The following is a 26,798-nucleotide window of genomic DNA, read 5'->3' as shown; positions in this document are numbered from 1 at the left end:
TCTTGAAAGACCCATCAAGGATTTATAAAAGGTTTTGGAAACAAAAGTTTAGAAACAACTCTGCTTTCACAGTATGTATAGCTAAAATCCCTTTTTCTTAGAATTACCACAAACATAAATTTCTGCTTGAGCCCAGTCATGCAGAGAAAAAAATATTTTATATCCCCTATAACCTAACTAAATTGATTTAATGTAATGAGAAAGGCAGTAAAGAGGAAAAATACACAAATTAATAAAAAATTATCTAAATGCATAACTTTCATCATCATATTCCAGTTCATCTTCCTCCTCATCCTCCAGAAGTCCATATTTAAATTTACGATAGACTGTGCCATCCTGGCTCATATATACAATATCATCATCATCATCTTCTTCGTCATCTTTATCCCAGTCTTTATACTCAATCACTTGATCATCTTGATAGCTGGTGCTGTCATGGTGGTTGCTCTTGTAAGAAGGGAAGGGTTTTGAATGATCTGTCAGCTTCTGGTACCCACCTTTGTTTACTGTCTGGGCTTTGGCTCGTGATCTTCTCCAGATGAATACAATGGCTCCAATGCAGAGGATCAGCAAAATGGAGGTAGCAACAAACAAAGCAGTTTTCCCTTTGCTTTGAGTTGGTAGGTTCAGAATGGTCTGTAATACACACTCATCTGCAAGTTAAAGGTAACCAAAAAAATGTGAATAACATGACATAGTTAAAGTGGGGACTTCGTTTTAGGTGAAAGTTTATGTATTCTGTCTAATAGCACATTTAAACCCACTAACAATTTAAATGTGTTGGACTGAATTTACCTCTGGGGTAAAGCATTATAGCTGCTTTGAGTAGCTACAATGGAGTTACACCCGGGGTGAGTTTGACTTGAATTTAAAATGCATGCCTCAATTTGCCACCTATTTACACAAGCATTTCCCATTCAACCAGATCATGAAACACTCTGAGAAGACTTGGAAGCTGTCTGCTGGGATCTGACCCTTTAAAATAGCAGCAGTGAGTGAGAGAATCTAGATACTCTGGCAATGGTGTATTAGAAATGCATTTGTATGCAGCAAAGTCCTGCAATGATAATTCTGCAGCTCAGAAGAAAATCAGTTTAAGAAACAAAACAAACACCCAACAGACCACAAGGTCATTAAATATCAACATTTCTCTTCATCTCAGTCCTACCTTGTGTTTCACTGCAGTCGCAGCACTCCTGGGTTTCTGTGAGATTAGAGCCATCACAGCACTGCACACAGCGGCCCTCGTCCAGGTAGAGTTTCATGTTAGCTGGACACACAGTGCAGTTGAGGGGTCCAGGCCCTTTACACTCTACGCAGGTATCATGGCATTTTTCACATTCTGATTGGTCTCTCTGGGGATACAGAACACAATCAAACCACATTTGCTTTCCTTTTCTATTTCAGCATGGAGCTGGCAATTCTATGCTGTTGTAATCTGAGGGGACAGATTCTGGTCCCGTGGACATAAATGGCAAAATTAGTTGGGACCAGGATTTAGTCATAGTGTTTAGGTCGGGGTGGGCAAACTTTTTGGCCTGAGGGCCACATCTGGGTATGGAAATTGTAGGGTGGGCCTGAATGCTCACAAAATTGGGGCTTGGGGTGCAGGAGGGGGTGAGGGCTCTGTGGTGGGTCCAGAAATGAGTTCAGTGTGCGGGAGGGGGCTTCAGGATGGGGCAGGTGGTTGGGGTGTGCCTGGGAGGGGTGAGGGCTCTGGGGTGGGGCTGGGGATGAGGGTGCAGGAGCGTGCTCCGGGCTGGGATCAAGGGGTTTGGAGGGCAGGAGGGGGATATGGGCTGGGGCAGGGTGTTGAGGTGTGGGAGAGGATCAGGGGTGCAGGCTCCAGGCGATGCTTACCTCAAGCAGCTCCCAGAAGCAGCGGCATGTCCCCCCTCTGGCTCCTACACTGAGGTGCAGCCAGGCAGCTCTGCACGCTGCCCTGTCCACAGACGCCACGCCTGCAGATCCCATTGGCTGTGGTTCCCAGCCAATGGGAGCTGTGGGGGTGGCACCTGGAGCAGAGGCAGCGTGCCAAACCCCTTGGCTGCCCCTACATGTAGGAGCCAGAGGGGTGTCGTGCCACTGCTTCTGGGAGCTGCGCGGAGCCACGGTATGCAAGGAGCGGGGCACGTCCCCGACCCCACTCCCCAACTGGAGTGCCGGAGTGGGGCAAGCGCCAGACCCTGCTCCGTGGCGGGAGCTCGAGGGCCAGATTAAAATGTCTGAAGGATCGGATGCGGCCCCCGGGCCTTAGTTTGCCCACCTCTGGTTTAGGTGATGGCCACCATCTTGGCTGATACACCAAGGAATGAATGGGACACCTCCAGAACTAAAAGCATGAGCTACTACATCGTAAGCTAAAGAGCCAAGGCACTGTAATTGGGAGCTGTAACAACTCATATCTTCTGTGAATTGACGCAGAGCAGGAGCTGTAACACATGGAAGCCACTAGTGGCTTCCATATAGTTTCTTGGTGAGTTGCACACATCTCTGTAATTTCTTCAGCAGTAATAAAAACGACACTGAAAACGAGGCCCCACAGTAATATAAAACTCTGGAGTATTTTTAAAATGTAAGCCTCCATTCTTGAAGCCTAATGCAGCTCAATTCCCTTAATAGTTATTTTAAATGTGACAATCAGCAAATAACCACATGGCCTAGCTCATTTCATTGACATGGCAAATGATTCGGAGCTGGGTCCCTATGGCTGGTGTTACAATGACTGGAGAAAATGAGTATTTTCCCTCTTATCCCTCTTCCTTACCAGCTGCTGGCTCATGGGGGACAGATCCTGTGAAGTGCTGAATGCCCTTGGCACCTGAAGGCATTAGCCAGCACCTCATCAGAGGCACTCAGTTACACACAGATCAGACTCAGTCACAGCCTAGCTCTGAAACTTACTTAGAATGTAAGTTTCATGGGGCAGGAACCATGTCTTTGTTCTGTATTTGTACAGTGCCTAGCACAATGGGACCTGGGTCTATGGGGCTCATAGGCTCTACCACAATACAAATAATTAATAATAATTATTATTAATAATAATGACACAGCCTTGAAGGAAACTGCTCAGTAATACTGCTAGGATAATTGAGGTGGGTAGAACAACTGGGAAAAGATAAAACAAAAAAGAAAATGTGAATTAAATCCATCACCTCTGGAATCCTTTGGAAGTGAGGTAAGGAAATGCCTGTTCTAATGCCTAGCACCCATTCCCACACATCTCAACTATCCCCCATTATAGGGGTCATCTCTCATTTGATAACCCTCTGTTTTGCACATACTCAGGCCCTGATTGTAGTCTGACTTAATCCTGTTTTACAAAGATGGAATTCCATTCATTTCAGAGAAGCATTTGGAGTCATGTCTTCTCCACCAAGAGGGGAATAAAAATAACTTTTGAATTCTGCAAGATCAAACACTGTTTGCTCTGCTTTTCTCCTTTGGTTTTCAAGTCCATTATTATGTAAATATTTCCTAGAGAAGATGCTTGTGTATAGATAGTACCTCTGGGACTTTGTATTCTCCAGCAAAACATTCAGAGTAGCAGATTCCACCTGCTAGATGGTAACTCCACACACAGGACGTACAGCTGAGAGCTCCCTTCCCTTTAAAGGAAAATAAAGCAACAGTTTAATATTGGAATATGAAAAGTTATCATCTTCCTTTGGAAACTATGCTAAACTGCTCCCACCAATGACACAGGGCATTTGTTGTCATCAAGTATCAGTACTGAACATGCCTAGCATTAAGAAGTCTATTTGAAAAGTGCCTGAGCCATAAATTAAGAAAAAAAACCTTGTGCTATTAGAATTTTGGGTGCTCAAAAATATTTTCAATGTATATTTTTAAGTTCATTAAATGCTAAAAGATTACTGAGAGAGACAAGTGGTGTGTGTGTGTGAAGGTCTATGTTTTATTGAAGAAGAGCTCTGTGTAACTCGAAAGCTTGTCTCTTTCACCAACAGAAGTTGGTCCAGTAAAAGATATTACCTCACCCACCTTGTCTCTCTAATATCCTGGGACTGACACGGCTATAACAACACTACAAATAAACATTACCGGATATGGCAAAAAGAGTGTGAGCCATTTTCCTATGAGTGATTCAGATGATTTGCTGGATGTTATAATGTTTTGCTTCCTTAGACAAGCACTAACAGAACACTGTGTGCTTGGTTTATTACACAAACAGTTTCATAGGCAAATACAAATGTTACATGCACATCTTGTGTGGCGTATTGAAGTGGATGGTTTGACATGATTAACGTGAAAATGGGGCTGTCCAATCAGACTTCAAACCATCCCCCTTACCCCCATGTCCATGGCTGTGTGAGAAAAGAAGAAAATAGAAATGGAAGAAGTGGATAAAGGAGTGAAATTAGTAGCATTGTCTCAACTAGTAAGGGCTAGATTGTCACTTGGCCTAACATGGCCATACAGCCCCCTCTCCCGGTGCTGCTGGATTAAGGTTATCCAGATCACAGCACTGGGTTCCATGTGCAAGAAAGGGGCTGTGCTGTTGCTCCGTCTCAGTAAGTGTGGAAATGGAGGGGAAAGTAGGGAGGGACCTAGATAGAGCCATGGCTCTTCCCCCTCAAAGTGCCAATCAACAGAACTTCACAGTTTTCCAGGCTGGAATAAATTATTTCCCCCCTGTAGCAAGTAGGGAGCAGGAGAAGAACCATGATTCTCCAACCATAGTTCCTCCCCAGTGCTGCTGGGGCAGCACCGCAATGTGACAACAGTTACAGGCCATACACTTTTTGTTTAGGAGGAGGATTATTAACCAGTGGGCTCGTTCATATTCAATCGCTCCGGTTTTGTAACTATGGTGGGAAATGTGCCCAGTAGTATTAATGGCAAAACAAATACAAAATCATGTGTAGGAGGCAGATTGTAAATTATAACAATATTTCTGATTCCAAATCCAAGCCAAAAATATTGCTGTTGATTGCAATAATTTGCCTGTACAACTATATTTTAATAGATATCAAAGGGGACGTTTCATTCCAGGGGTTGCTTTCAAATATTATTATGTTGCAGTTAACCATCTGCATTCTTCAATGCATATAGTACATTCTGAGCTACAGAATAGCACCTGGTAGCTGTCATTTGATGCCATTCAGAGAAACAAGGAAACCATCTAAGTCCAAGGAGAATAACACTGCCCAGCTCAAAATTGGATACAAGATAATTTTAAATAAATAAATAAATAAATAAGCACCAGGTTGGATTAGAATGGCATTAGTACAAAATGGATGGTGCCTCAAGGTGAACTCAAAAAATATTTGACTGTATTTCAAAACACATTTTGTCCTACTACCCTTGAACCCTAAAGTCTGTGCTTTTAGTTTGATTTATTTCATTAGCTGTCGATTTTCTGCCCCTTCCTTTGAGAATCATTCATCTCTGAGAACTTGGAACCAGATTCTGAAACCCTGACTCACACAGAGTAGTGCATTCAATGGGACTGTCACTAGTCACAAAGTAAGGCAGTACTCAACGTGAATAAGGGAATCAGAATTTAGCCCCTTAGCTTCTTATCCCCTTACTGAGCTTGAGTAGTATCTCATTTTGTGAGTAGCCCCATTGATTTAAATGGGACTACAGTGGAATAAGTGCTGAGTCCAGCAATGAGCTTGTTCTACAGCACAATTATTAGTAGCCAACAGACTTCTAAAATCTGTCTAGTGATACTTTGGCGAAGCAAGTACAGAATCATTAGAAAACTGTTCAACTCTCATAAATGAACATGTTTGCATAACATGTAAGTTACCTACTGCACAGTGTTACCAAAAACTTGAGCAGAGAGAGTTGGAGAGAGAAGATGTAGATCATGTTTTAAAGCTCTTGTGGCAGAGAAGCACATAATGTAGGATCTTACCTTCACAGGAGCTGCAAGTAGGGTGGCATCTTTCACAGGTGTTTGTATCACGATCCTCATAATAATATTCAGGGCAAGAGGGGAGACATTCATTCTTGGAGTGAAGCAGGAAGAAATATGTATCACAGGACAGACAGTCTGTGGGCTGAGGTCCCAAACACTCTTTACAGCTCTTGTGGCATCTCTCGCACAATCCGATGGAATTGTTTGCATAATATCTGAAAGAAGTTTTAGAAGAGGTGGAGGTATGAAAATGTTTACATGGTCAGAAAAGATCCATTCCTTTCAGCTATTGCAAAGATTTCATTCTTGATTACTCTTTTCTTTGCGAAACTGCAGTCTTAATGGATGTAGGGTGTTCCCTTTAATGCACGTGTGCCATTTGGCCTCTGAGTTTAGCGAAAGAGCAGCACTTTCTAAAACAGTGGGGCAAATTCAGTCATGAAGTAAGCAGATGCGCCTGTGGACTAGGACTCAGGAGATCTCGCTCCAGCATATTTCCTTGCTGGGGAAATCCTAAATTGTCCCTAGAGAGCAACCTTAGTGTAGAGAAATAACATGAGAAACTTTAATCGAAAAAAAAGCAGAATTGAAGGCTACATGTTTAGCAAAGCTCTCTGTCCAATGTAGGTTTTAGCTATCCATCCTGGAGCCTTACCCAACTGTGCAGACTTGTACGCATCCCTTTCCTTGTTTGTACCAGCCCGATCTGCAGGTATGGCACTGCGTGTTGTGTTTTCCATAGCAAGTCTCACAGGTGCTGTGGCATGTGAAACATCGTCCCTCATCACTGTCAACATAATATCCATCAGGACACACTTCTACACAGGTTGTATCTGCAGAGGGAATAATGCAGAACCAAAGATCACATACAATATTCTCTTCTCCCCATTGAGGCTAGATGACATATCCCATCTCAGATTCTATAGCAAAGCCAGAAAGGGAGTGCCCTGCTGTACTAATTATTTTTATGTCTTTTAACTCTTATCCCTTCATTTGTCTGTCTCCATTTTCTCTGCCTAATATAGACTGTAAACTCTTCAGGGCAAGGACTGCATCTTTTTTTAATTCCTGAAAGATATCAAGAGATTATCATATATAATAATAATTAATAACCATCAGCATCTGCGATTTATATCAGAATATACAAAGGAAACAATAATCTTCAGGAAATTTTATCCCTCCATCTGCAGCGCCATTTATCTCTTGGTTTTCCTGCTTTTGATTCTAAATACCTACCTCACAGTTTTGATGCATATTTGGTCACATCTATAGGATTTATGAGAATTTTGAGCCTTTATAGCTCAAAGGCTTTAATCCCAGTGAATAATTGAGCAGCTTGGCTGCTGCTTTGTGTGATGGGAGAACACACTTACAGTCCTGCCAAACGTATCGTGAATATCACAATGTTTCATTGAGATTTCAGAGGGAAATCAGCAGAACCTAATTCTGCAATGTAATGCTAGCACTGAGACAGTTAACCATATGGGCTTCAACCTACCCAATGTTAATTAGGGTGAAGGAGAACAATGACTACTAACAAAGTGAAATAATCTTTCTTGTGTTGTGTGTTTCAATACTCAGGTTACAGATAGGCAAGAGAAGATTTTTTTCCTTACTAATATTATTTCTTTGATATTTTGTTTGCCACTTTCTGGACTACAGGTTGCCTGCCTAGCTATCTCAATCTAAGGGAGAAACAGTAATGAGCAAAATAATATTGTTCATTAGTAGTGGAAAGGGGCCTGAACCAAACCCTCAAATCTGTACCCTCACAAACTTGAGGGTTCAAAATCTGGATCAACATCTGAACTTTCCAAAGCTCAAAGAATTGTGATTCAGTGTTCAAATTTGGACCAGAGCTGGGAACTCTGATTCAAGCCTGGATCTAGGATTGGGATCACAGGCTTTAGCTAATGCCCAACTCTATTACATCTCTATCATATTCTCACACTATGATGACTACAAGCAAGAAGAAATGTGTGATTAAAATGGTATTTCTCTGCAAAATTATTTATTTTTGTCTTAAGACAAATTCACTGAATGAATAAATAAATAAATATCAGGATTTGATCTTACAATAACGTTTCTCTAGTTTTGATACAGAAGCTCGCTTCTCTGGAGGAAATTTGGCCTTTGATGAACTTTGTAAATGTTCATTTTTGTTTGTTTTTTATGTGCACCTATTCACTAAATACTAAATCCTGATGGACTTTCAATATTCACCCAGTCCTTACTCAGGCAAACCAGTCTTCTGTTCTTTACTTCAAACATTAGTTTGCTTGAAATGCAGTCAAACAGAGAATTGATCTGGGGACAATTTTTCAGCAAGTCTCCTTAACGATGTCTGTATATTTGTGAGTATATCTATATTTCACACTCAGAACCTGCCAAGGCCTTTGAACAAATCCACATTTGCATCTATACATGAGTTTTATGTGTGCAAAATAGATGAATTTGCAAAATATGCAAGCAGGGCTAAAAGAACCCAGATGGTTCTTAATGTGATTTTCAAGTCACCAACTTGTAATCAAAGCTGTAGGAACAGACAGTTGAAAGCAAGCAAAGAGTAGGTAACAGAAAAGTTTTAGTTCTTTGTTAGCCGTAAAGTGTCATGATGGTTAGAAGTTCTGCTTTGGGCCTCAAAGTTTGTCAGGCCCAAACCTAAATATCTGCCCAAACTCCAGGGCTGGTCTCATATGGCCAAGAGATTTTCTTGACTAGCTCCAAAGAATCAACTGGCATGTTTGCATTGTGGCACAAACATCTGAAAGCTATCTGTCATACCGGACTTGCAATGATCAGATTGGCTTCAGCCTGTTGAAATATGGATCCCATGACCAACCATCTTGACATTTCATGAAAAGGAGCAATGGAAGTGCAGCTTGAAGCACCATGATTAATGGGGATCTGCATATGTCACACATCTTCAAAGGAGAAGACAAAATAAAACCTGGCTGCAGGAGCATGATACTTACTGAGAAGATGCCGATTTTTTGGACAGCTAAGACACTGATGTTCAGCAGACCCTGTACAGCGAGAGCACCTCTTGTGACAAGGCTTACAGGTCTGAGTTTGCTCATCGTGGTACTCAGTGAGAGAACAATACTTGGATGTCACACAGTGACCCTGGCTGTTCATCACCATGCCCTCTTTACAGGTAAGGCAGGCAGTGGAAGAGGAGCAAATCTGACATGTCCTGTCACACTCTGAAATGTACAAACAGCAAGTATTTCACTACTTTTTTTTTTTAATTTCAGATTCTTTTTAAGTAGTTTTAATTTGTCAAGTAGCGAACATACACCCAGGGGCATATTTTCATTTGGGGAACTGGAGAAAGGTTTGTGTGTTTGTTTAAATATTATTTCCTATCCCATTCTTTCTATAGCCTAACAGTTTGCGTTCTTTATTGACTGCCACTGCATACTGAGCAGTGGTTTTCCCTGAACCATCTCCAGCGATGCTTGGTCTTTTTCCTGGATGGTGACATATAATTTAGAAACCAGTAATGTGTATGAGTAGTTCTAATTATTACTTCCCATGTGCATTTCCTTGCACTTGTCAATAAATTTCATTTCCAACCATGTTGCCCATTCACCTAACTTTGTTGGGTCCTTCTGGGCTTTCTCACAGTCTTCTCTTGTTTGACTAGACTGAGGGCAGGTCTTCACTACGGGGGGGGTCGATTTAAGATACGCAAATTCAGCTACGCGAATAGCGTAGCTGAATTCGACGTATCGCAGCCGACTTACCCCGCTGTAAGGACGGTGGCAAAATCGACCTCCGCGGCTTCCCGCTGACGGCGCTTACTCCCACCTCCGCTGGTGGAGTAAGAGCGTCGATTCGGGGATCGATTGTTGCGTCCCGACGAGTCGCGATAATTCGATCCCCGAGAGGTCGATTTCTACCCGCCGATTCAGGCGGGTAGTGTAGACCTAGCCTAAGTAATGTTGTGGCATTGGCACATTTTGCTGCCTTGCTGTTCTCCTCTTTTTCAGGATCAATGGTAAATATATTAAACAACACCTCCAAATCACTTTTAATACTATTCAACCAGTTCTACTTAAGACTGTTTCCATATTTTTGGGAAAAAAATAATACCTTGACAATCTTCAGTCTCTGTTTCATAGTAAGTCCCTTCTGGGCATTCTCCAAAGCACTCGCCATTGTGCAAAACAAAGGACCTGCTGGCACACTCATTACAGTCATCCGAATCAGGCCCATCACATTCTTTGCAGTCCTCATGGCAAGGAGAGCAACTCCTAGAGTCAGCATAAAAGCCAGAAGGGCAATCCGGCAGACACTTCCCATTGTGCAAGAAAAACTGGTCCATGCATACTAAGGAAAAAGAAAAGCAGCTGGCTAAGCAAAAGAACAGCTTATTTTCTTTTACTGATAAAACCAACAAAAACTGAATATAGCACCTGCTGCATTACATCTAGGGATGGACAAACTAGTTCAGAAAAATAATAAAAAACAAAAATTGTCCTAGAGCCTTTACTAAAATTCAGGTTATACCTAGATTGAGCCTCTGCATGGAGATGGGCCTATGATGCAAAGTTACCTCTGAATTTAATTCCAAACTTCTCAAAAGTTCAGGGATATTTGGATCTGAACTTTTGTTCAGCTCATTACTGAAATAGGGTCTGTCTGGAATATTTGCATCCAGATCTGAATTTCCCCAGAGGCTGGATGTGTTAGGATATGGAGTTATGGGCTGATCTGATCTCTACCTTTGGGTTTATTTTAACCTTGTAGTTTAACCTTTTTTTCATTACCTTTCACTGTCACCCACTTTTACACTTTCAGGTTGACAGATAGTTGCTCAGTTTTACCTGCCCTTGAAATTCACACAACCATTCAAACTTTGGGGTGAGCAGCCCAACTAAACAGAATCCCCAAAACTTTTGTGGTTCACTCATCATTAATTGCATTGACACTCAGTGGGCTTGATTCTCCACTGCTCTGTATCTTGTGTAGCCATTTCCACCTGTGTAATGTCAGTGTAAAATGCTACTAGTTTAGAATGGTAGCATTTTGCATCCACCTTGTACAAATGTAAATGACTACCTGAGTTGCCAGGCAGTGGAAAGCCAGGACCTGAGGTCTATTACATGCTAAATCAGGGATGAAGTTAAGCCAGCAGGAATATCTTGAAACACAAAAAAGAGCAGAAAAAGGAATACTGAACATGTGTCATTCCTAGCTCTATCTGGTTAAAAATCCTATCACGTGATCCAGTGCTCATTAGCACCATCCTGAGTAGCTTAACAATTAAATTAAAGTTACTTTTCTCATTTTTGTTAACTACAGAAGAACTATCTCTTTCAACAAATGTTTGCCAGCCAATATATTTCCAGCGAGGTCTTATCTTAGCCAAGTGGATACATGCCATGCTGATTCCCTGCAGTACCTTTGCATGCACTTTCATGAATGCATTCCTGACACATCTCAGGGCAGTGTTTACAGATTCCATTGGTGGCAAAGTGCTTCTCAGAACAGGAGCTTTTACATTCCCATTGCTCCAGAAGCAAAGGACTTTCACAGGACTGACATTTTGTGGCATTTCCTTCACACGTCTTGCAGGATCCACTACACTTGATGCACGTACCAGTTTCAGCAAAATACCCCCTAGAGAGTCAGGACAAACAGAACAAATGGTAGGACAGAGCACATTTCTGGCACAGTTTGATGGCACAGTTTATTGCAAATATAGAGGAATAAAAATGTATTGGGTGAATCAGGAGCTTCATAATGGACAGATTTCACAAAGAGCTGCTATGTGCCATACATCTCATACAAGATATTTTGCTCACTGCACCACATCATCCCTTAGCAGCACCAAAATCGCCAGCATCCAGAAGGCTGCATGGTATTAGCAAAGTTTCCCATGAATTCTTTCCTTCTGCCTACCAGGGTGTCACTGTGATACCCACTCTTCGTGTCCTCCTTCTGCTTCCCAGGCTGGAGAAGCACAGAATATGGAAGGAAGAAGCCACTGCCTGCAGCAGGGTTGCCCAGAGGATTCAGGGGGCCTGGGGCAAAGCAATTTTGGGGGCCCCTTCCATAAAAAAAGTTGCAATACTATAGAATACTATATTCTCGTGGGGGCCCCTGCGGGGCCCGGGGCCTGGGGCAAATTGCCCCACTTGCCCCCCCACTCTGGGCGGCCCTGGCCTGCAGCAGTGATATCAGTGGTTCAGGAGAAGGAAGAGAGATATCATTCCAATGGTGGTAGGACAAGGAGAAAGAAGATACACCCCTGAGTAGTGGGAGGGATGGGGATCAGGGAAGAGAGAGATCTCACCCCCAGCACCAGGAGGGACGAGCTGTCCCTGCACTAGTAGAAGGCACTACAATGGAAGGTCAACAACTCTGTAGAGGTGTGAGGGGGGAGGGATAGCTCAGTGGTTTGCTAAACCCAGGGTTGTGAGCTCAGTCCTTGAGAGGGGCCACTGAGGGATCTGGGACAAAATCAGTACTTGGTCTTGCTAGTGAAGGCAGGGGGCTGGACTCCATGACCTTTCAAGGTCCCTTCCAGTTCTAGGAGATAGGATATCTCCATTATTTTATTTTTTTTAGGAAGGAGCTAGAAAAACATGATCACATCCAAAAGAAGTGTCACTCAAGAAGCTATAAAAATTTTGGCGAGTGTATTCTGCTGTCAGGAGTGTGTCACACTGATACCTGTGTTATACAGCCTGTGGGTAAGTGGTAAGGAGCCTTTCTGAGAAGCAGCTCTAACTCTCCTCTAATAACCAGATGACAGCACGTCTAATATGGTGATTCCAGCATGGATCTGTGTGATGCAATTTGTGGCTGAACTTTGACATAATCTGATCCTACAAAGAATGTGCCCTGGACTATGAAAGCAGAGCAACTTTAAGCAGACTGACATAGAGCAGCTGTGGGCAACCAGAGTCATTCTAGGTTTGGAAGGATTAATCATAATAAAATATTCGCTAGGCTTGGCCTGTATCTCATAGACGAAAGGAGATGGAAGGGCAGGCTGGAGGCACATTTCATTCTGCGTAAGATCTTGAAAAGAAATATATGGAGTGAGGCCAATAACCTGTTTGAGATAATTACTAATTCAAAACTATGCAGTCATCTTCTAAAACTGAGGAAGGAACAAGCATAGAAAGCAGTGCCAGCAGAATATCTACTTTGCACTAACACATACACCCAGGCAGCCTTCACAAAGAGGGGTGCTTTCCAGTGCTTTACTGGCATTTCAGGGAATGCTTTAAAAGAGCAAGGGGCAGTACTTTCCAAAGAAAGCCAAGGAGGTCAATTAAGAGGAAAGCTGGAAAGAAGGAAACAGAAGAGAAGAGAGTCCACCTCCATCTTTCCTGTTTCTATCTTCTTCCTTTCTTTTCTCTTATCATTTCTCAATATCCTTCCAATCCCTTCTTCCTCCCTCTTCTTCTGTCGTGGGAGCTTATCCTCTCAAGCACAACAGCTCACCTTGCTTTGCTGATTCACTCTTTCTAAATGCCTCTGTCACAAGAGAGCAGTGGATCAGTAAGATATCTAGAACACCTTCCCCGCACACTACAGTACTTTCTTTGCTTCTAAAAGAAGACATTTAGAACTGCATGAGAGCACCAGTGTTTCTCTGTGATACCTTGCAAATGGGGGTAGGTGATAAATGTAATGTAAAATATCCTAGGGGCTGAAACTTGAAACTTAACTCGGGCTGACTTTGTTGTAGGAAGGCCAGTATCTGAAACCCTGTTATGAATGGGTCTGGCAAGATACTCTGGAAGGCAGCAAAAAGTGGGGGGGATGCAGCAGGTATAGATGAACAAGGTGAATTAAATTGCATGATTCCATGCAAAAAATGTGGGAAATGGGTTCTGGAAACACACACAAGTTAGTGTAATAACGCTACAGCATTATTTTGCAATCAGTGGGTTATAGTTCATTTTTTGGATGGGTAGGCTGAAAGAACCCACACTGGCCTAGATTCTGATCTCAGTTATATCTTTCATGTAGTTATTCCAGATTCACTCTGGTGTATATGAGATCAGAATCTGTCCCTTTGATGCTCTGATTTACTTAATACAGTTAGCAGATGTGCAAATGGTGGTAGGAAAATACAGCCAATAAATTAGTGTAAATCACAGAGGAAGAGGGTTGGACGTGTTTTCCCAAAAGAAAAAAACTAAGTGGTGGCCACTAAGGACTGGATCCTACACAGCATAGAGCATTATGTATACATGCACTTGGTAACTAGTGATAAGCAGGATATAGAGTGCAGTGGAACCTGATCTGCTTTAGGGTCTGATCAATGCTCATTGGAGTCAATGGGAACCTTTGTTGCTGCATGACTGCCAGGTTACTGATGCATAGTAGGAGAAAAACCAAAGAAGAAAGTATATGATTAAGCTCCCCATTTGCATGTTCAGGATTGTGCTTCAGTCCATAACTCCTCAGACACCTCCATTCTGTGCCAATACCCTGCCTCTTTTTTATCCTGTATTCTTGGGGGTAAGGGAGAGGGTAGAGAAGGTTGTTGAGGGTTACTTTCAGTCAATGTGGAGATCTACACTGAGTGTGAAATCCTGGCCCCATTGAAATCAATGGGAGATTTCACGCCTAGTGCTTAACTTTACTTACTTACATTCACATGTAGCCTCTGCTAACAAGAGTAAAGTAAATTACTTCATCCAACTGTATACATATACATTGTTTCAGCACATCATAATTTCTGATGGCCAAAATGGTACATTAACATTTCCATAACAGGAGTTTATGATGTCCTATCTAGAAGGACCTAAATTATGGAGACAAGTGGCACAGTTAAAAATTAGTGAGCAAACTTGAAAGTTGGTGTAAATCAACAAAACAAGGGAAAAAATACACAATAACTTACGTGGGGCACTCCTGAAAGCATCTGCCTTCATGTAGGTAGAGCGGCCGCTGTGGCTGAGACTGGCACTTCAGGCAGTGCCTGGGGCCAGAGCAGTTTTCACAGTCATCTGTGCAATTCTCACACTTCCCACTTTTCAGGTCGCCAAAAGTCCCTCGAGGGCATGTACGTACACAGCTCTCAGCAAGAAGAAATCTCCCTAGCAATACACCCACCCCAATGAAATGGCACAGTTGAGAAGGCTTAACAAAATAACTCTGGGATCTTGTTTGTGGTGGCCAAACCTGCAGTAGCGTATTGGTGGGTTTCTTCTTTTAAAAATGGAACCTTAACTTTGCATTTCCTGCAAATCCAAAATTTAGGGTTTTTTCCCATCTTTTTAAAAACTGCAACGTTCTTTTAAGCCATTTTCCAAAAAGGCCAGTCTTATGGCCAACTCACTCAGAGATTTTAAGGCCAGAAGGGAGCATGATGATCATCCAGGCTAACATCTTGAATAACATAGAATTTTACCCAATAATTCCTGGATTAAGCCCATAACTTCTGGTTGAGTGGGTGGGGAATCAGATCCCTTGATAAGTTTGTCCAATGGCTAATTACCTTTGCTGCTAAAAATAAATGGTTTATTCCTAGTCTGAACGTATCAAGTTTCAGCCTCCAGTCATTGGATCTTGCTATGCCTTTATCTGCTAGATTAAACAACCCTCTACTATCCATTAACCAAGATATTCCCTAGCCAACTACAAACTCTTCCCAAAGAAGCTGAATGTCACTTACCTTCTGGACATGAAGTGCACACCTCGGCAGCTCTATCACAGGTCCAACATGAAGTATCACATCGTTGGAACTGCTTTTTTGAGTCTGGGAAGGAAGAGGGAAAAATACTGCTGTTTACCCTGTTTAGTCTTAGTAGGGACTGGATCACCAATGGCACTTTTAGGTGGACAAGTAGGCAGGGCATCTTCATTCAGTCTGGGAACTTTCCTATTTGCTTTTTCTTCATAGATTCACTCAGAGCTATTTAAAAAAACCTAACTATTTACAGCCATAAAAGTCTCATTATATTCCTTGAAATTAGACAATTGACAGTTTAATTCAATCACATATTCTTGGCTGATCAGTAAAGGATTAGTGTAGAAAAATAAAACACAAAGGGCACCCTCAAATCCAGTTTGGCATTGTTCTAGAGTGTTTATTGCAAGTGCAGAGGCTATTTTAGCTTATTATTGGTAATTTCAGGTTGGTGGTATGGATGGTCATAGAATTTACACCACAAATAGGTAAATGCAGACACATTTTATCTGGGGGAGAGGGCGGAGGGGAGGAATATATGGTTAGGGGACTGCTGCTGAATGAAGAATTTGTATTATGCTTTCATGCTAGTTGGTTACATTATTTCCCTAACACATTTTAGGAGTTCCTTGGAAGTGAATTAAGAATATGAAGGGGAAGAAGGGAGTGCCTGGAAAGAGATGTATTCACCATGTATCAATAATCTCCCAGTTCTCCCCATCAGGAAGAATCCTTCATGTTCCTCTTATGGAATCTTTTTATCTGCAAATTTACACTTCACACTCTCAGTGGGAAATTTGGGGTAATGTTTGCATAGACTTTGCTCAGCTGATGTCCAAATTTCCAGGAGCCTGAGGTACATACATAATGTGCATAGGGGTAGCCTGTGAATGCCATAGGTCCCAGCATGCAATTCTTCATTTTGATCCAGGCAAAAAGCTGCTCAAATGAAGATGTAGCATTGGATTCTGGAACCCCTTCAGGCTAGTCTTCCTTATTAAAGATGAGGGTGAACACTGCTGTGTTTGACCAACCTGTACTTTGGCTACCCCTCTTTTGGATCAATATGCATTTGACCTTTGTGGATGTACATAGTACTCCCTTCCGTGTTGGATATATTGACCTGTTATTAACATACATCCCAGCAGCATTTTACCATTAATAGGTATCACTCTCTTTAATCCATTCTACTCTCTGTAATCCATGACTAGTTCTGGGTGAAGCTTTTCAGACCAATAGTTTATTCACAGAGAAATGAGGTTTCAATTGACCCAAAACTATTCATGAATTTGATACAAATTTGTCAGTTTTGGCCAAAACAATTTTTTGGGGGACTTAGGTGCTGTTCACAAAATGGCTGAAGGAGGTGGTGCCTTCCAATAACCGCTATGGTGGTGGTGAGAGTAATCAGCTGGAACATAGGAGACCTGGGTTTAATTCTCCCCTCTACTGGATGTAATATAGGGATTTGAACTTGGGTTACCTACAGTGCAGAAGAGCACGTTAGCCCCTGGGGCAGTCTGTCTCTCTCCTGTTGAAATGGTTCCATTGGGTATAAATAATGATGTAGTCATTGGCGCGAGGGCTCAACCTTGGCTCTCCCACTGCCTTGTGGAGTACTGTAACCAGAAGGCTATAGAGTCAGTCACGCTCACAGCCTCAATGACTAGTCAAGTAGTTTACACAAAGTGGAACAGCTTCAACAGGAGAGAATGAGAACCCTTTACACCCGGCTCTCATGTAGCACAGGGGTTAGAGAGCTTCTAACTACTGTAAGTGCCCCCAAGTTCAATTCCCTCTACCAATGACTAATTCATTATTTAGGCACAGTGGAACACTTTCAACAGGAGAGATTGAGAAAGTCCTACCCCAGAGTATCCTATAGCTGAGTGACTAGGGCACCTTTTTGCAATGGAGGAGATCCAAGTGCAATTCCCGTCTCTAAATCAAGCAGAGAGGGTGATTGATCCCAAGGCCTCCGACATATATTTACCAGACCTCTGTGACATCTTTGACTTCAGCTGTCAGCAGCTGGAGCTGGGACTGTGCACCCCTACCCCACGGCTGCAGCCTTCGCTGCGCACCCCTGCCCCGCGGCTGCAGCCTGCTCCAGAGCCGGTGCTGTACGCCCTCCCTGTGACTGTGCTCACTGGAGCTGGGGCTGTGGGTGGCTTGGCCAGTCAGTCCCCCTCCTGGGACTTCAGCTGTCATTCCTCTTCCCCCCAGCCCTACCCACCCTGGTTATTTTTAATAAAGTCAGAGACAGGTCACGGGCTCCTGTGAATTTTTTTTTTTTTTATTGCCCATGACCTGTCTGAGTTTTACTAAAAGTAACTGTGACAAAATCTTAACCTTAATTATGAGACAAGGAAACAAGGAGGGATGGATCAGTTCTTCTTATATCCTTTATAATCTTAAACACTAGATTAAGCCCCTTCTAACTCTTCTTCTTTCCAGTTTTAATAGTCTTAGTTTTTTTTATCATACCTCTCACCAGCCTCATTGTACTTATCCAGATGTATTCCTTCTTAGCAACAGCAAAGGTATGGTGCCTAAAACAGAGCTCAGGACTACAGTATGTACCATCAGCAAACACTGTATTGTTTTCTATCCCTATCCCTAGCTCTCCTTCCAGGTTGGCAGGGAGAGTGTTAACTATCTCTCTGTGAGTAGAGGAAAGCCCACAGCTGCATGCCTTTAGTGCATGCACTGTCAGAGTAGTAGGGCTGGGCCAGCTGTGATGAATTAAGCCACTCCCCCAACACACTATAAGAGAACTGGACTGTAGGGCACTGAAATTGGCCAGTAAGGGGATAGGTAAAACTTTTGCAGGGTAGGAATAGGGGAATGCTTTTTGATTGAAATTTTAGCTTCATAGAGTTATTCATTTTAGTTAAGTTCATAGAGTCTAGGATTCAGGAAGCCTTACTATATAACCTTGAAGGGCAATGTTTGTTTCTTTGAGCTAGGCTCTAAAAAGCTGGGTTTGGCAGTCAGTAGGACTTTAAGATCCTTGGTTATTGATCTTACACTTATACAGGGTTACCTTGGTCCTGTCTCTCACTCAAGCAGCTTCTGTGTTTGTTTTGTGCTACACACTGGGCAGATGTTCCACGGGGCTGTTTATGATGATTCCTTTCCTCTGAGGGGCCTGTAATTTCAGTACCCATTATGGTCTATGAAATTCTAACTTTTAACAGTATATCCTACTGTACACTTATCCAAGCTATATTGTATCTGCTGTCAGATTGCCGAACACACTTAAAAGCCATCTGGAGTCTCTCTCAACTGTCTGGATGTTACTAATCAAAACAACTCAGAGCAATCAGCAAACTTCACTCTAGTTTCCCTAATCATTAAGACTATAGTAGCCTTGACAGACGGCTAAGAACCTCACTACTGATCTCTCTTCATTCTGAGGAGCAGCAATTCACTACAGCTGGTTTTTGATAAGACTTTGCCCCTTCAGTTCATAGTTATTCACTTAATGTTTTATTGTGGACTTGAACAAGCCTTTTGCAGAATACCAAGTAAAATGTGTTTATTGGGCCATGTTTATTTAGTATTTTTTTAAAAATACTCTGAAAATGTTAGGTATCATTTTTTTACATTAATTGATCCTATTAGGTTATATTTTTTCAGGCTTTTTATTCTCCTATCCTTAAATATACTGTATTGTTTTCTCTTATTGAGGTGAGACCCACTGTCTGCAAATTCTGTCATCTGCCTTGGTTCCTTCTTTTTAAAGTAAGCCCCGCACTATGATCCTCTTGAAGAATTGTTGATCTATTCCATAGCCATGTTGTTAACTAAGAATGTTTCTCACTTTATTTACCTCAGAAACCTCACATGAACTGAATACCATCTGTTCCTGGAATCTATTGCATTTCTAAGGTCACTCTATCCTTTCTTAGCACTTTCAATCTTTCTCAAGGCTACAATGATTTCCCACAGAAATTGAGATTTTCTTGTATCAAGATGGAATACAAAATTTTATGTAACTTCTCAGCAGTCACATATGCAACCCCTTTTCCACTGATGTCTTTTGTATTTTATTTCCTTTGAAATCCTCTCTGTAGACAGGGAAAACTGTTCTAAGTGTTGTCATTTAATACCAGTTATGAAGATAAAAAAGGGAAACAGAAATATAGCTGTAGTAGCCTCTGCCAAGATTATGGGGCTCTGATCCTGACTGACACTTGAGGCAACATAAATAATAAATAGTAATTAGATAAGGCTAAGACAGAGACACTTAACAACTGCTGAGAAATGTTTATAGAGAAATTGTCTTGAAAACATTTAACTGTTTACAATTAAGAAATATCAACTTTCATTTACAATGAAATATTTCAGTGATCAAGATTATAGTTTAATGTTTGTTTTTCTTGGCAACATTTGTGAGTCAGTCTTTGCAATACATTACAGTCTCCACCAGAGGGGAATATGCACAAGCAGTTAAGCTTTTGTGATATTTTGCCTGGGAGACACAGGAAAATTTCTATAATCCAGTTACTCTAGTTTATAACTTTCCAATCAGAAATAAATACTTAAACCCTCAACTGGAGGATTCTCTTCCTAGCACCAATATGAAAAGCTTGCAATTAATTGGGCCTGTTTGAATTCTGAATTGTTGAGTTCTCCCTGCTTCAAAACGGTCATTTATTTTAATAGTAGCAATTGGACCCTCATTTTGAAAAAACAAAGTAGTGCGGGTGATGCCCTAAATATCCTTCAAAATGAGTAATATACTGCAAAAGATTGTGGTACATCCCTGTGCACTGCCGTGATGGGACCAATGTTTTTATACATAGAACAGTCTGGAAAAGTTGTCCAGAAAATTTGCCAGCCTAGGGACAAAATGTATTTATTGGCCTATGCTCTGATGATAATGAGAAACCAGATGGCCAGTTTCTGCCACACAATAATATTTTACTTGTCACTGACCCATTACTTACTCACTCTGGGCATGTGGGCAAGTAGAATTCTTCCATAAGGAAGCAGTAGAATTAGTTAGTGGAGGAGTTGTATCTCTGAAGTAAAAAGGTTGATGAGACTACAAAAAAGAATTGCCAGCTCTGGCAGTTAGCCTTGCATTCTGACCTACTGTACCCCTCAATAGTTATATTACACCAAGCATTAAATGAGACCAGCTCATGGCTGCTTGGCCAGCTGTTACCTGTGGAGGATTCCTTCTTGGGCTCTGGAATCTAAGCTTTCATTTAAAAATTGAAATCTCTAATCCTTATGGTTGCGAAGAAGACTTTAAATATGTAAGCCAGATGTCCACTATTGCAATGACGTTTGCTAATTCAGCAGACAGCCTGAAATAATACGTCAGTCAGAGAGAAGTGTGGACTGCCCTTATTCATATATATGGAATGTTTACTCTGAAGCTTATTGATGATAATGTTTGATACTTCACTGCTGGTTTAAAAAAATGCAAAAAAACGTTTTCCAGACCTTCAGAGCTTGGATGATTTTGCAGAAACTAAAATGTCACACATGTAAGCTTCCATTGGGGCCAGAATCTGCCTCAATACCATGTTAATTCTTGTTTCCTTCATCAGTAAAGGCAAGCAATTTATAAATATTTTCAGCTTCACTCCCCCATTGCAGAAACTAGGGAACCGACTTGTACTTTTGCCACTTTCTGAGTTAAGCTTTATGGCAGTTCAGGTAGCATTCCATCTGTTCAGGCCATTCCATGATCTTATCAAACAAAGTTTTAGGAAGGACTCAACTTTGATTTTCTTCCTTTTTTATTTATGCTAGTTCAAAATGTCAGTCTACCTCCGACAACAGGACATGGGACAGTGATAAACAATCACAGTAAGCATTGATTTCTTTTAACACTGAACAAGGAACTTTGTTCTAAGGAAGATAACAGTGGGTGATATCCTGACCATGTTGGTACTGAAGTCAAGGGTCCCTAAAGTTACTTTTTATCTTTCTCGTGCTTCTACTTAAGATTTCCCTTAGACTCATCTGTTACAGACCTAAAGAAAGAGTACACCCATCCTTAAAAATATCCAATGTAATCTTTCACATTGAGTGAAAGTAAATTTGAAGCTTCTTGAATGCCTACTCACTTACTTTCAAGAATGCAGGATGAATGGGTGTGTCTGAAGAGACATTGGTTTAAATGCAATCCTCAGCATTCAAATTAGCTACTTAGCTGTACAGTAGAGCTCTGTATGGGACTATATTTAGTTCTGCTCCTGCTATTATGGCAGTGGGACCTGTGGGATCCCAGTCCTTCTCCAGGGCTCTACAGTCCATTCTTTGGTCTTTCTCATGCTGCTAGGCAGCCACAGCAGAGTTCTCATTAATGCATGGTCAGTTTCCCTGTGATCCCTGGCCTGCTCATTAGTTTTTACCTTGTGCTTATGCACACAACAATCCTTCACACCTGTGCAGCTTAGGATCAAACCATTTTATTCACATTTATAAAAACCACCTATGGACTCAGTACATTTGTTTTCTCTATTTAGGGACCACATTTATTTATGCTCATATATAAGGGAGAAGGGATTTAAAAAGTTAATTTATTTCAGTTCATGATAGCAAACTGGCTCCCCACCCACATTTGCAATTACTCTCCTTTGCTTCCTAATTGAAAATACAGCAGCTTCTGCTACAGAAAACCTGAATTTTTTTGTCAAAAATTTTGTTTGTAAACCCAAAGTCAAAAACATGCAATACATTGCTGCAGTGAGGCACATAGAAGGAGCTGCACTGCCTGGGTTGTAACCATGTGTACATTACTTTTAGAAGGTGACCTGTTTGGTCTGTATACTGTGTAGTAAGGATGTGATTTGAATGAGAGCCAGTTGTTTCCAGTGGGGATGCTGTTTAGTTTGTTAGATTTTATTCTGCTTATGGCACTGGCCTTGCAAAAATGATACAGCCCTGAATAAAAATACATAAAATAGACCACATATCTCGAAAAGCTAATTACAATTAAATAGACATGATAAAACATAATGAAAACAATATACAGAGGTAATAAAATACTAGAACCTATCCCATCTCAAAGACTTATGAGAATTATAAATTCAAGGGTACTGGTAGGTTAGGTGAGAAGTAATTTACAACCCCCAGTAACCATTAATTCCCAAGCTGGTTATCACATAACGGCCATAAGATTAATTTAATGAATGAATGCCTCGAATAAAAAAATCTGCATGCAACTCCAATGGGGATGATGAAAAATATGTATAGGTTAGTGAATAAGTGTTGTCTGCCTCTGACAGAGTTACATTTCACATATGGATGCTATTTAAAAAAGTCCCCTACCTCCTTCTATGGTGCTAAATCCTCCTCTGTAAATGTCATAAAATTTTCCATCTAGATTTCTTTCTCCTCCTCTCCCCCTTATTCCATATTCCCCATTTCTCTGCCTTATCCACTAGTCCCTATCCCCTCACTAGTCTCACATCTCTTTCCAGATACACCACAAAATGCACACCTAGAGCCAGATCCTTAGCTGGTGTAAATCAACATAGCTACATTGAAATTAGTGGACCTATAAAGAATTGTACCAGCTGGCCTGTAATGCCTGTAATCCTCTAATTTTTGAATATTTTGTCTTCTCCCCACCAACCCTCTATTAACATGTTATGTTTTTTAATTCTTGTTGTTTAATTTGGTATTTAGGGAAAGAAAATGTGCACAGACACATGCAGTTGGTGTAAGGCTTCTAGTACACTTCCCAATGGCTTCTTTTTGGATGCTACTTCCATTCTGTGTTACAATGTGTGATATGAGCTGTACTGGCTGTATACTTACCTTACATAATTAATGACTAATTTTATTTTGAAATGATTTGCATGTGAAGAGGCACATACTCCATGTTGAATCTGTAACAGAAACATGTCCTTTGCACCTCTCAAAAGAATACGCTAGGCTACACTGTATGACTGAGGAGCATACAAGCTTGGGGTGTGGTATTTCCAGTGAACTGGCAAAATTAAGACGTGATTTCAGCTTGCAAAATGTCTAGTCCAGTTGATAGGGTGTGTGTAATCACTTGGTGAATCAAGCCTACACTAGTATGTCTCCTGGCTCCCAAAGTCATTTCATCATCTGGTACACCAGATAAAATACAGATGTTTTGAGCTACAAACACAGAGCTCAACCATTTTTTTTTTCTTGGCTTGCCTTTCCTTTTAAATGTCTGGATGCCAGACAAGCTCTGTTTCCTTATTTCAGGCCTTGATATGATTTATTAACAAATTCCCAGTTTGGAATTGAATTGTTAGCCCACCAGAGTACCCACAAAATAAGTATAATTTAGGAAGTTTTTATATACACACTGTTTTAGACTTTGGTCTATGTGCTCATGAAAATTCATGATTCTGGTCTTCTATTTATCCTCACACAAGAAATGGAAGTGAAAGTTAGACATACAAAAAATGTATACTCTACACCCAGAAAGCGATTTTAATCCTGTCCTACCTACATTAATCTCTCAAAATGTAAATAAATTCTGCCTTCACATTGACTTATCTCTTAGCATGCTCTGGTATGCTGCCCTTTAACTTGTTTGTCTAGGAGCCAAACTGAGACAACAGTTTTTTGTCTCACGGAGACTCAAAAGATTGGTTATGAACCAACTTGTCCAATATGAATGGTCAATTCAGTTACTAAATCCATTGTAACATTTTTAGCTACATTGTCTGGATCCATGTGCTTAGACATAGTCCAGCAGAGATGAAGGTAATGGCATTGTTATTTGTGAGTTGAGATCAAGGTCCAACACACCTCAGCCACAATCCTGCCTGCCTTCACTTTAGCATACTTTTTAATAGAAAAGGATTAAGAAGCTTTTTCAAAGGCACTCGTGGTAGTTATTGAGTTAAACTATGGGGGTTTGGGGATTTTGGCTAGATTGCCACCCTAATGAATATGACACAGCTAGCTGTGTATTTTGTTTGGTTATAGCAGGGAGTGGGAGTAAAGTGACTTGAGGTTTTTATTCTGTCACTGACTCACTGTGTGACTTGGGACATGTCATTTTACCTGTGGCTCAGTCCTGAATAAATGGGAATCAAATGGGAATAATAATAATACTTACTTGCCTTGGTGGAACAAAATGAGATCCTCAGATGAGACAAAATTCCTATGTGTCATTATTTATTCATAGTTATAGATAATTGTAACCAGAAGAAAGCATCTAGATGCCAAATAAAAGCAAATTCAGGGCCTCTACATATATTGTTTTTGCAGATAAGAAATATGCTTCTGTTGGGCACAACACCTTTTAATGGATAGGAAGTACATTAGTTTGGAAACATTACAAAATAATTAGAGATGAGCTACTAGTGCGAACATTTTCTTGTTGCTACCAACACCACCTGGCAGAAGGATCATATAGATGTTAGTTAATGGCAAAGCCATCTAGATCTCAGGACAGCCGTTCTTGTATTTGCTCTTTTAAATCCATACAAATACATTTGAATCAAAAGCAAATTTTGATTTGACCACGTTTGTGACTCTCATGTTCACTTTCAATGAGCATCTGAGCACTTGAGCTTTACTAATTTGAATGTTCACACAGGGTGAAGTTCACGCCCATTCAGAGAGCCAGTAGCAGGCCTATGCTTCATTGAAGTCCTATGTAGTCCCTAGTGTGGGACTTAAGCCATGCAGAGGACTTGTGCTGGGCCTCTGTACGGCAGTGAATTTCATTTTAAAAAGCCTACAAATATTCACAAAAAGTGAATTCATAAAATTCACAAGTAGCACTGCTTTGATTTGATGCATAAATCATGCAAACCGGGAATAAAAAATACCAACACAGTACATAGTGCAAATTACCAATAGTCACAAGGAATTGTTCATTCATTATCTACAGATTAAGAATTATTTTCTGAAGAAATATGTAAGTAATTTTTACGGTGAACAAATGTGAAAGTACTGTGATCTGTTTGCAGGTAGTTCATGAAAACAAAAAAGATATTATATATATATATATATATATATATATATATATATATTTGCATCAAATCATTTGCTCTGTTCCAGTAATGATGATAATACTCAGCAATAGCATTTTGCATTTCAAAAATGTTTCACTGACATTAATTAATACCTTGCCATGATCTTGTGGGAGTAAAAATATTATCTCCAGTGTATAGATGGGGAATCCGAGATAGAGAGAGTTGAAGTGACCTGGGGCAGACACAGATTAAGCTACTGGCAGAGCCGGGGCTAGACTTCAAGAACTTCTGCTCCAAATCCAGTGTTCAGTCCATTAGATCATTATAGTTATTCTTAAATTTGAGAATCCATTAAATTACTTACAATATGAAATTCAACCCTGTTCAGGGAGCCAACACAAGGCCTCAAAAATAGGGCCTAAACTGGATTTAAATTGTGCATAAGCTTTAGGCTCTCTGCCAAAGGGTGAATTCCACCCTCTGTGACCAGATTTATACTCAGTCAGTATGATTCCTTTACTTCTCAGTCTACTTAGATATAAGGTAGTTTTATCCAATCTATAAGACCTTGGAAACAAGGGGTTGGATGCCTTTCTAAACATTTCTAATCATAATAGTCCACAGGGGTGAAATGAAAGGGATCAAAGGATCTAGCAACATACCATTCCAGAATTTCCCCTCCACTACCATGTTTTTTGGATTCACACACTTCCCATGCAGTAGCTGTAAATTCTCTTTGCAGCTGGTGCAGTCATCAAAGTTGAGCCCTTCACATGTTGCACAGGTCCTATGGCACTCTTCACATTCTGCAAAGTCCTCATCACTGTAGAAACCAGCCCCGCAGTCACTCACACATTTCCCATCTACAACATAGATAGAGCCTTTAAGTCATAGTATCACTCACACAGGTTGAGAACCACAAGATGAAGAAATGCTTTATAGACCTATCCATTCTGGGTGTTGTGGGGAACAGCAACACCAGCGATACTGTGTGCTTGAGGATTATTAGTGAAATTTAATCTCTAGTCTTCAACTCCCCTGTTGGAAATTCAGGGATACATTTTGAAAGACTGTGTGTGGTTTCAGTATTATGATTCCTATTAAAACCAATTAGAAATGAACAAATTAAAGTCAATTGGGAATCCTGCAGCTGAGACCCATTACCGCTCCAAAACTGTATTCTTTAGGTTTCAGCATCCAAGATTAGACTTGTGTATTTTGAATAATCCTGGCTACTTGAGATTGGGGAAGGCATATATCCCTGAACTCTCTCTCAGGCAATTTAAGAGAAACAAACAGAACAGTA

The 26,798-nt window shown here is 40.9% G+C and overlaps 1 protein-coding gene across 2 annotated transcripts in view; it reads right to left on the bottom strand.

Annotated features, from left to right (window-relative positions):
- Positions 1-240: 240 nt before the first annotated feature.
- PCSK5 (proprotein convertase subtilisin/kexin type 5) overlaps positions 241-26,798 on the bottom strand; it is a 295,761-nt gene continuing 269,203 nt past the window's right edge. The window contains exons 27-37 of one of the 2 annotated variants that reach the window (XM_065407021.1): positions 26,155-26,355; positions 15,533-15,620; positions 14,763-14,954; positions 11,298-11,515; positions 9,986-10,222; positions 8,863-9,093; positions 6,543-6,720; positions 5,885-6,102; positions 3,491-3,608; positions 1,169-1,353; positions 241-653 (exon numbers count right to left, since the gene is read on the bottom strand). In XM_065407021.1, the coding sequence (XP_065263093.1) occupies positions 241-653; positions 1,169-1,353; positions 3,491-3,608; positions 5,885-6,102; positions 6,543-6,720; positions 8,863-9,093; positions 9,986-10,222; positions 11,298-11,515; positions 14,763-14,954; positions 15,533-15,620; positions 26,155-26,355 (2,279 nt within the window). Of the gene's footprint in view, positions 654-1,168; positions 1,356-3,490; positions 3,609-5,884; positions 6,103-6,542; positions 6,721-8,862; positions 9,094-9,985; positions 10,223-11,297; positions 11,516-14,762; positions 14,959-15,532; positions 15,621-26,154; positions 26,356-26,798 lie in introns of both variants that reach the window. The other variant, XM_065407022.1, reaches the window with a different exon arrangement.

The sequence above is a fragment of the Emys orbicularis genome, chromosome 6, assembly GCF_028017835.1.
Source record: "Emys orbicularis isolate rEmyOrb1 chromosome 6, rEmyOrb1.hap1, whole genome shotgun sequence".
In the NCBI taxonomy this organism is placed as follows: domain Eukaryota; kingdom Metazoa; phylum Chordata; order Testudines; family Emydidae; genus Emys; species Emys orbicularis.
The sequence above is the reverse complement of the archived record's forward strand: the minus strand, read 5'-3'. Positions and strand labels throughout refer to the sequence as shown.